The 10,774-nt window shown below is 40.4% G+C and overlaps 2 protein-coding genes across 3 annotated transcripts in view; one reads left to right on the top strand and one right to left on the bottom strand.

Moving 5' to 3' along the window:
* The window catches only part of rundc3aa (RUN domain containing 3Aa), a 41,830-nt gene that overhangs the window by 13,635 nt on the left and 17,421 nt on the right, over positions 1-10,774 (bottom strand). The gene's annotated exons all lie outside the window — the stretch shown is intronic.
* Positions 2,046-10,774, top strand: part of piwil1 (piwi-like RNA-mediated gene silencing 1) — a 9,763-nt gene continuing 1,034 nt past the window's right edge. The window contains exons 1-16 of the mRNA XM_010776017.1: positions 2,046-2,072; positions 2,194-2,315; positions 2,503-2,583; positions 2,823-3,020; positions 3,145-3,253; positions 3,483-3,609; positions 3,895-4,012; positions 6,208-6,322; positions 6,428-6,615; positions 6,722-6,794; positions 7,220-7,420; positions 8,021-8,124; positions 8,491-8,561; positions 8,654-8,807; positions 9,032-9,157; positions 9,233-9,380. Of these exons, the coding sequence (XP_010774319.1) occupies positions 2,046-2,072; positions 2,194-2,315; positions 2,503-2,583; positions 2,823-3,020; positions 3,145-3,253; positions 3,483-3,609; positions 3,895-4,012; positions 6,208-6,322; positions 6,428-6,615; positions 6,722-6,794; positions 7,220-7,420; positions 8,021-8,124; positions 8,491-8,561; positions 8,654-8,807; positions 9,032-9,157; positions 9,233-9,380 (1,962 nt within the window). The remainder of the gene's footprint in view (positions 2,073-2,193; positions 2,316-2,502; positions 2,584-2,822; positions 3,021-3,144; positions 3,254-3,482; positions 3,610-3,894; positions 4,013-6,207; positions 6,323-6,427; positions 6,616-6,721; positions 6,795-7,219; positions 7,421-8,020; positions 8,125-8,490; positions 8,562-8,653; positions 8,808-9,031; positions 9,158-9,232; positions 9,381-10,774) is intronic.

Raw genomic sequence — 10,774 nt, 5'->3', positions numbered from 1 at the left:
GATTACCCAATAGCGATAGCCTTAGAGGGCTGCGCCTATACTCATAGAAGCTGGGTTACAGTACGTAACCCCAGGTCTGGGGGAAGCTCGCGAGTGTGTTTGTGTATTTTTGCGTTTGTGTACCGGGGAAACACTTACAAGAAACACCGGCTGTTGTTATGCTTGCTGTGATGTTACATTAGTCCGTTCTCTGCTTGTAATTATTCCGTCACAAGCTTCGAAGTTGTATTTATCATCTGAATTTGCCGAAACAAGTTTAATATTCTGAAAGCCAATACTTTGTTTATTTGAAAACAGATGAAAACAAACTGTCTTTTATATNGAAAGCTCACTTTCGCTGCGGCGGGAAAAATGATTTGAAAACGTAATACTCAATGTTCACGATGTGGTCATTTACGACATCGCATGTAGTGCAATCCACGATGTATCGTGTAAATTCGATATATCGCCCAGCCCTATGTATAAGTCAGGTGTCTTGACTCTTGAGTAGTCAAAATTACCTACAAATCATTGTACACATTTGTAAATATTATTTTCCACTTGTTGCCATTGTGAGTCTATTTTTATGCAGCTCTGCGTGATTTTGTGGCTACAATTCAGGCTAATACACTTCCAGAGGTGGAATAAGTACTCAGATATTGTACTTGAGTAAATGTACAAGTACTCAGATCTTGTAGCGAAATTATAAGTACTCAGATCTTGTACTTGAGTAAAAGTAGAAGTACCAGAGTGTAGGAATACTCTGTTACAGTAAAAGTCCTGCATTCAAAATGTTCCTCAAGAGAAAGTAGAAAAGTATTCTCATCAAAATATAGTGAAAGTAGCGACAGTAAAAGTAGTCATTGTGCAGATTGGTCCATTTCAGAATAATATATATGATATGGTTAATCATGAAAGTGTTATCAAAGCTGGTAAAGGTGCAGCTAGTTTTAATGACTTTGTATACTGCAGGGTAGCGATTTACTCCAAGTGGAACTAAAGTCTGATTTAACACTTAATTATATTTCACATCATTCATCCACATCTGTAAAGTAACTGAAGGTATTAAATACATATAGTGGAGGAAAAGTACACAATTTACCTCTGACTTGTGTTTACTGCCAACCTAAAAGTACCTAAAAAATAGTAATCAATAATTTATTGAAAAGTTATTTGGCTGATTGTTGTATATCGGCTCCGCCAGGTTATATGGGATGCCCAGTCTACGTACAGATGGGTCACTCATTTTGAAATATTAAACTTGGTTTTCTTTTCTTTAATTTTTCATCCTCATGGAGAATGCTATCACGAAACACACATTTGGTTGTTTATAGCATAAAGAACATCTGATTTAATGTGAGGTAGGGAAATAATCATTTGAGTATAAGTACGTGTATATAAATGTCATTTACAACAGCTGTAAGATGCTTGAAAATGCACCTTGAAAATGCACCTTGAAAAGTGCTTGAATTTGACTTTGGAAAAGGTGTAAGAACCCCGTTTTATCTTTGTTTACTTTCACTGTTGGATGGTAATCAATGTTTTTGTAATTGTTTCGGTCCTCAGTCATGTCCCCGAAATGGTTTGCGCCACACAAGAACGGAATATAATCTGACCAATTAATAGAGATTGCCATCATCAGGGCCCAGTGCTGTTATTTGGAAAGCTTATGTCATTGCCATATCATGATATTATTATGTTGACCTTTTCAAATCTATTGTCAGTGTTTAAAGGTCCCATGTCTTGCTTTTCTGGTTATTACCCATCCCCTTGTGTGTAATGAAGGTTTTATGCATGTAAACGGTCTGCAGAATCAAAAACCCTCAAAGTACACCCTGTAGAGAGTAAAACTCTTAACACAGAAAATACCTGTCTATGCTGCCCCAGAACGCCTCGTTGGAGATTTCTCTTTTTTTCCTGGGTACAGTGACGTGCCCATACCCAAATGGACCAATCCGTGGAGCCGCTACGTCCGCGGAGCCGTTACGTTAAGGCGGACTTCCTCTCACACACTCAATCTTTTCTCAGCTGCAGCTCTGCCGATTTCTCCTCCCTGAGACAGCGGGATGCGGCGCAGCTATATACCTATACTAGTATACCTCAACAATGGAATTATGGACAGGAGAAATGGCCATGACATGCGACCTTTAAACGATTACTTTTTCTGTTCTCAACCTATCTAATTTTTTTTACACCTTTTTGCTTTGTGTTTAGGAGACTTTGCTCCAAAGTGAGACAAGGATGGGAGAAAAGGTACAGATCACTGTCACTCTGACAAATGAACTGCCACCGACGTCACCGGTGTGCATTCAGTTTTACAACATAATATTCAGAAGGTAAGCACAGTTGGAACATACATTTGTATTGCATCAGCCAAATGAAATGTACCATGCGCCAATACTTGAATTAACTTACTTAATCATTACCTCCAAAACTAAAGGCTTGGATAACAAAACATTTCACCATTTCCTTATTGGAAACTCCAAATGTTTGTTTTTTAAAAATGTTTTATAATATCTTCAGGATCCTGAGAATGCTTGACATGCAGCAGATTGGACGCAACTACTACAACCCCAAGGATCCACTCAACATCCCACAGCACAGGTATATAACTCTCAAATAAGCTTTCGCCTCTTTTAAAGAACAAAATGGCAAGTGCATGTGTACGCAATATAATAGGAAAACTGATTTATCTGCTTTTAAAAAACAAACTCCATAGAATACTTAAGCCCAGTAAGAAGCCATAGCAGGGTTTAGTTGATGTGCAATCTTCAGATGTTGAGGCTTACTTTTCTTTCAATAGCTTTAGGCAGAAACACATTAAGCCTGTATGTCTGTCCTAGGCTCACCATCTGGCCAGGCTACACCACAACCATCCTGCAGTACGAGTCTGCCATAATGCTGTGCACTGACGTGAGCCACAAGGTCCTGCGTAGTGAGACGGTGCTGGACTTCATGGTCAACCTGAGGCAGAAGACTGGAGATCAGCGATTCTCTGAGATCTGCGGCAAGGAGCTGATTGGTCTCATAGTCCTCACCAAGTAAGATCCTAATTTGCCACTTATTTTCATGGATTAATATGCATATTTATAATACTGTGTTTGGAAGGGATTATCCACTATGTATTTATCAGTATTCTCTTGATACCTTTTTTTTTTTAAATAGGTACAACAACAAGACCTACAGGATCGATGATATCGCATGGGATCACACTCCTATGAACACTTTCACAAAGGCAAACAAAGAAGTCTCCTTCAAGGACTACTACAAGTCTGTAAGTTTCATGCACTCGACACAAAGATTAGAGCAACTGTAACTGTCATTGATGTAGCTTTCTGCCTCAACACATGCACTTCCCACACACACAATTTAATAAATGTTGTATTAAAGACATGAACATTTACTGCTTTCTGTTATGTTATTTAAAGCCCCGCCAGTAACTTATGAGCCTAAATGTCAACCTTATTCTAGTCTGCACTGATATTCAAACTTTGTTCTCCCAGCAATACAGCCTGGACATCCGTGATAACAACCAGGTGCTGCTGATTAGCAATGTGAAGAAGATGGGGCCCGCTCAAGGCCCTCCTCCTGGCCCGGCCATGCTCATCCCAGAGCTCTGCTTCCTTACAGGTTACCATCTTATTCTCCAGTGGGCCACTGCTATAGCCATGGTATCAAATGTTTTTATTCATGAGGAGATTATTACTGAAACGGGTCACTTGTTACACCATTTGTCAGTTTTAACAGGATTAATTACTTTTCTGATCACAAGAATACAGCAAAAAAGTGAAGATGCACTCCGAAGTCCTTGTGCGGTTATTGGTGACAGCAGTTAGTCTTTCTGGATCCATTGTAAAGCCTAACCATTTGGTGACATTTGTCCTTACTTGATAATAAACTCATTTTGTTTGACAGGCTTGACTGACAAGATGCGAGCTGACTACACCATCATGAAGGACTTGGACAAACACACCAAATTGGAACCACAACAGAGAGAGTCGCGCCTCAACAGATTTGTCTCCAGTTTGCATATGTAGGTGAAATTTGTGCTCTTGTGGCCACAACGATGCAAGCCCAATTAATGTATAAAGAGAACTGGATGCAGCGTTTCATTCCACATTTGACATCTTTCAGGAGGTATTGCGTTAAACTATAAAAAAGGGCTATTAACAGGGGTGCACATAACTTTTTTGCCCTGGTTCTCAAAGGAGCACCTGGAGATGTTGCTTGGTGCTCATCCTTAAAATGAAATAAACCGTAACTTTTGAGGGGGTCTTGACTTTATTTGCCGGACACACGGCACTGAACACACGTGCAGAGGTGAACACAGAGTTGTTCATTCATATCTTATTTTACCTTAACATTTATTTATGCATTTTTTTTTTTTTTAATCTTTCCAATTTTAAAGGATATTTTTGGAAATATGTGTTTACATAAATTGTGACCAAACCATTTGAACTTAGACTAAAGTGAACTATCTAAACACTCAAGAGTCCTTACCTCACTGAGCTGTAGTTATCAGCCTCTCAGTCTGACTGGAGAGGACTCTGCCTCCACATTATTGTAGAAACATCTTCTTATATCCGTTAAAGCAGCTAGCACCAGATTCTAATAACAACAGCGCCGGTACCGGTGCACCCTCCCTCGCTCACTCGCATTTTGGCTGTGAGCTGCGGGCGCCAGATAAGCCAACATCTAGGCCTGTCGCGATAATCGATAAATTGACTTATCGTACGATAAATAAAAATGGACTCGATAACTTTTCTGAGCTCGATAAATGGCCGTTTACAATTCATAAAGATGTGACCAGCATTTTAGCCTGGAGCGCTGTGGCTGCCAGGCGCGCTGTGAGGGGCGGGGCTGACACACAGCCAGGTCAGGACACTCCGCGTGCACGTGCAGACAGCGTAGCAGCCAAATTAATAATATAGCGTCAAGCGGGAAGACAACGTGTGACTTACTCGCGGGAATTTAAAAGTGAAATGGAATTGGTTACAAAATCTAACGACACATCTCGATTCTCTCCGGTGTGGCAAGTATTTTGGATTCAAACAAATCAACGAGGCGAACCTACGGAACTTGAATGAGCCGGGCGGTGTGTCGCATGGTTTAAAAAAGGTAGCGGAAAAAGCAGGCAATACCACGCATTTTAAACTACACCTAAAACACAACCACCCCATTTCCGTTTTCCCCAGCTGGGAGCAAACACGGCAGCTGGAGATGGAGAGCCCCCGCCCGACAAGGCAAACATGTGCAAACTGTTGGTGTCCTTGCTTGAAACTTAGAAAAAGAGATTTGGATATGGCCTGTTGAGGCATCTGGGCTCTTGACAGTGGGACTGTACACTTGACTTGTTTTAAGGAGGTTTTTTTTGCTTGTGAGATAATGTGTGCTCTTTAATTTTATTTTATTTATTTATTTATATATATATATATATATATTATATATATATATTATATATATATAGTATATATATATATTATATGAAGAGAGAGCTCTTTTTTCCAGCCTGACTCTATTTAATTTATTGTTTTGGTTGTGTGTGATTTAATTAATTAATTATAATTTAATTAATTTGTTTTATTTATTAATTTATATATTTTAATATTATTTCACATTTCATTTGCAATGTTGAATGTTCAATAAAAAGTTATGTTTGAAAGGATGTACTTGAATTATTATTATATATTATCATTATGTCTAAAATGGTCTTAAAACGGTGCCGACAATATTATCGTTTATCGCAATAATTTCCAGAAAAATTTATCGTCCAACACAATTAATTATCGTGACAGGCCTACCAACATCCCCCATTTTCATCACTTACAGCGCCCATCGTACAGGGCAAATGAAACGTGTAACCGGGGTGAAAAGGGTGTTACATTTACTTAATTATGAATGTTGTTACATCAAGGCCGAAAATTAGGATGAGTACCAACGGTCAAACATGTTTTTTTCCCTCCCAGAGCTGCCAGCGCAGCGCCTCCCCAGATCTGGCGCCCTAGGCGAACATCTATTACGCCAGTGCTACGGGCCGGCCCTGAGTTAATATCATAGGTTCATATGCAATTCGCAAATATATTTCTCCCTTTTCTCTCTTCTCTCTCTCCCTCCCTCTCTCACTTTTTACTTGAGTGAGGCGGCTGTACACATCAAAAGTGCCATTTTCCACATCTTGAGGCATTATGATACCAGCCTTTGATTTGAACCCCAAACATGTTTCCATAGGAACACTGACGCTCAGGCAGAGTTGGACAAGTGGGGACTCAGCTTTGACAGGGAACTCCTGAAAATGACTGGCCGAGTCCTCCCAGGGGAGAGGATTTTCCAGGGATCTAGATCGGTACAGTCCATGCTTGTGTTGGCATTAATACATTTATCTAAATAAATTCAAAGAATTCATTTATATGTTCTGGAAAAGGGTTAAAATAATAGTTTTGTCCCATAGTATGAGTACAACCCCATGATGGCTGAATGGGCCAAAGAGATGCGTGGCATGCCTGTCATCAGCTCTCCTCCGATTGACAAGTGGTTCATGTTTCACACCCGGCGTAACGTCAACGAAGCGATGTCCCTTATGCAGACCCTCGGCAAAGTCTCCGCTCCCCTCGGGATCCGCATGCAGAAAGGCGTCATGTGAGTTTCAGCAAAAAAACACTGCAACAAAAACCAGCAACTTTATAGACCAGTGACCATCAAAATGAACTGCATTTAGTTATTGCAAACTTTTATTTTCCTTTAGGATCGAGTATGACGACCAATTGGAGTCTCTCCTCAGAGCCCTGCAGCACAACGTGACACCCCAAACACAGATGGTGAGTGACTGAATATATCATGCTTAAACTCAGAGGTGTATCACCTTCACAAGTATTACTTTAGTTGAGGGTTGCACAATATCTCAATTAGGCACCTCAAGCTATATCTGTTGTGCTGCAAAAGGAAAACATGCACAGGGACCACTCATCCGTTGTTCTTTAATCAGTTTGATCAAACAACCAAAGCCAGGCTGATCGTCCTTAAAATGAACGAGGGCCAGGAGATAAAATCATCAGGAGCTGAATCACAAGTTGTTTGGAAATATATTTCACCTACAGAAATGGATGATGGCAATCTAAAACAGGTACTTAGCGGTAAAACAGTTTAAATGTCGCGGAATAAAGAATCTGTCTTTTTAAATCCAGTTTTTCCCAATAGCATGTAACTTCAAAGCTAAATGAGACATGCTGTTTTTCTATATTAGGTGGTGGTGGTCCTCGCCAGCAACAGGAAGGATAAGTATGACTCCATCAAGAAGTACCTCTGTGTGGACTGCCCCACCCCAAGCCAGTGTGTGGTGGCCCGGACCCTCAGCAAACCCCAGGCACTCATGACCATAGCTACCAAAATTGCTCTGCAGATGGCTTGCAAGGTTGGAGGAGAGCTCTGGAGCGTGGAAATCCCTGTAAGTTGTGTGCACAAGAACTCACCTGTACATCGAAGACATTAAAGCTTAACGCGTGTTTTAGGAAAGCGAGATAGTAGTTTTTGAGTGAGTAAAGTTGTTTTAGAGAGTAGAACTGCTACAGCTAATTGTTTCACTAAACATAATGCAGCTTTATTTATAAAGCACTTTAAACCTCCAGACCAAAGTGCTGTACAGTCAAAACAAAACATAGAAAAAATAACACGGCACAAGTAAAAACAATGACCAATTTAAAAGCAACTCTAAAAGATGTTAATACGTTGCTGAGGAGAAGAGGTGGGTTTTAAAAGCGTGTGGCGGCCTGTCTGATGGGCAGATCGCTACAGAGAAGCAACGGAATGACTGATTTGTTTACCATTTATCACTCGGACTGCGTTGTGCAGTTACTCACCACATTTTTATAATAAACCCAAAACATTTGAACACCTCGTTGGGTGATTCAGACGATTCACTGCTTTTCATTAGTTTCAAGTCTGGGAAAAGATGAATGTTTGGGTGAAAACCGAAGGTACTGATGAATGTGGTTTGGAAAAAACCGTGGACATGACGCGTGCTGCTAACTTGCCCTTCTCTCTGCAGCTCAAACAGCTGATGATTGTGGGCATCGACTGCTACCATGACATCTCTGCCGGCAGGAGGTCCATTGGAGCTCTGGTGGCCAGCCTAAACCAGAGCATGAGCAGGTACGTTTCTACGGACAAACCCCTCAACAGTTTCTACATTGTTCTTCTGTCACGATCATGATGCCAAACTCTCAAGTTAATTCAGCGTTAATGTACACATTACAACCAGTGCCTCCGCTCTGATACATTAACGCATGGCGAAACAAACATGACTTTTTATCCTTATGAAAGCACATTACTGTCTCGACATTTAAATTAGATTGAACTATAAAGCATATTATAACAGAGGCCTTCCGGTGGTTATATTGCGCTGTCTGTGTATTCTAATCTGAGGCGTAGCCTCTTTACTTACTTTACATGTTTTCCCTCTGATTTAGTGCCATAACACAACCAATAAGTCGCGTGCTGTTTTTGTTTTCTGTCAAGGTGGTATTCAAAGTGTGTGCTGCAGCACAAGGGGCAGGAAATCATGGACGGACTCAAGATGGCCTTGTGTGGTAAGTTTACTTTCATAATTCTACTAAAGTCATATCTTTAATTTTCTATCAATCTTGGCCTCGGTGCTATAATGTTTTTATTTGTCTTCCAGGTGCTCTGAAAGACTACATGAAGTTCAACAACTGTCTGCCTTCGCGCATCATTGTGTACCGAGACGGGGTGGGAGACGGCCAGCTGCACAGCGTGGTCGACTACGAGGTGTCACAGATCCTGGACTGCATCAAGTCCATGGGGGAAGACTACGTGTGAGTATTTCATCTCTAAGAGCCCTCTCAAAGCATTCACAAAGCTTGAATCTTAGGACTTTATTTTATACTTGGCGTAAGTAATGTTTGACGATGTGTTGAGAAAGAGAGGGATCCCTGATTGGTTGAATGGGGTAATGGAAGCACCCTAACGACTTGAACAGAGCTCATTATACCAGAAATGGCCAGTTTTCTGATGGGGCCTCTCCCTCTGTTGGTCATAGGCCCAAGCTTACTGTGGTGGTGGTGAAGAAGCGCATCAGCTGCAGGCTGTTCAGCCTTGTCACTGGGAAGGCCACCAACCCCCCCCCAGGCACCGTGGTGGACTCAGTCATCACCCGTCCAGAGTGGTATGTTTCTGGATGTCCCTGCATTATTCTAAACATTTTCGGTAGTAAGAGGTAACTGTTGCAACCTTTTTTCAGGTATGACTTCTACATCGTGAGCCAGCATGTGCGCTTTGGCAGCGTTGCCCCGACCCACTACAACGTAGTGTACGACAGCAGCGGCCTGAAGCCTGACCACATGCAGCGGCTCACCTACAAGCTGTGCCACATGTACTACAACTGGCAGGTAGGCTGGCTCGAAAACTGCGCTGATAAGAGTTCTGATCCAGGGCCATGCAGTTTAACATTATTATGGTGACCTGAAGACAGATATTGTCTTACAATATTTGGATATCCTAATAATCTAAGTGCTGTTCAGTTTTGATTTCTAAAAGCTGCAGTGAAGTAATGCTATATTCTAGGGCTGTGCGATTATGGCAAAAATCATAATCACAATTACTTGGGTCAATAATTGATATCATGATTTATTTTGATGATTATTCATTGACCATTTATTGAACTTTAAAACAAATAATATTTTACCAATAAACAACAACAAATATGTTGGAGCGCACTTCCAAAACCATACTAAACATATATTAATATGATAAATAAAAATAAATTAGACTAAAATAAATGAAATCATCAAATCTGTTGCAGTGCACCGTCACAACCTACTGAAAACTCCTTAACATAGCCAACATTTTGGTAAAACACATTCAACATATTCCACTCAGTTAAACGTTGAAGGCTGGCCAACCGTCATGTTCCAGAAGTAACAGGAAATAAATGTTGAACTACAATTTTTAAGACCAAATAAAAATGTTTTGGCCACCATGGTCACACCATGCTGGTAGGACTGCTCATGTCGATTTTTTGCAAGAAACACCAGCCTGTTTACATGGTCTGGTTTCAGAGATGAGCGCAGGTAGGTGACAATATTGCCACCTGTACTGAAGACCCTCTCTGAAGAGGAGCTTGTGGCAGTGCTGCCACATATGAGACAGGAAAAAAAGAAAAGACTCTGAACCCTTTCTTTGCCATTATATAAAAATAGTGTTGCTACAAAAGTATAAATTAGGCTTACTAATAAGACAACTCAGATCTGAAGCTACAGAGGAATCTGCTGCCAAAGTGCAATAAAAAGACAAAATTAATAGAATCAAACCCATTTTTTGTTGCATTTTATTAGAGTATAAAAAGAAATGCCTTTAAAATAGGATGCAAGCAACACTAGTTTCTTAACCTGAATTGATAATAGACTATAATCAATTTAAACAGAACAGATCTTAATGTTTGCATTCTTTTACCATTTTTCTACAATAAGCACTGCAGCCTTGCTCTTGTTGTTGGGCCTGGTGAAAATGGACTGNATCTTAATGTTTGCATTCTTATACCATTTTGTACAATAATTATAATGAATAAGTTCAAACAAACTAAAACTTACAGCTGATTAATAACGGTATCTAACTTGCGTTTTTATTATATCAAAAACCTGTTGAAATGCTACTGTTATTTTTACTGTCCCCAAAAGCGCGTCGGCAGCCTCCGGAATGCTTCTTTCACAACTTTGCCGTCTTTGAAAGACTTCATGTGTTTCTCAAGAACGTGACTGACACAATAAGATGCTATGGTAGCAGC

Source organism: Notothenia coriiceps, unplaced genomic scaffold (genome assembly GCF_000735185.1).
Source record: "Notothenia coriiceps isolate Sejong01 unplaced genomic scaffold, NC01 NC01_scaffold00000339, whole genome shotgun sequence".
Lineage (NCBI taxonomy): Eukaryota > Metazoa > Chordata > Actinopteri > Perciformes > Nototheniidae > Notothenia > Notothenia coriiceps.
This window is presented reverse-complemented; position numbering and strand designations above follow the sequence as displayed.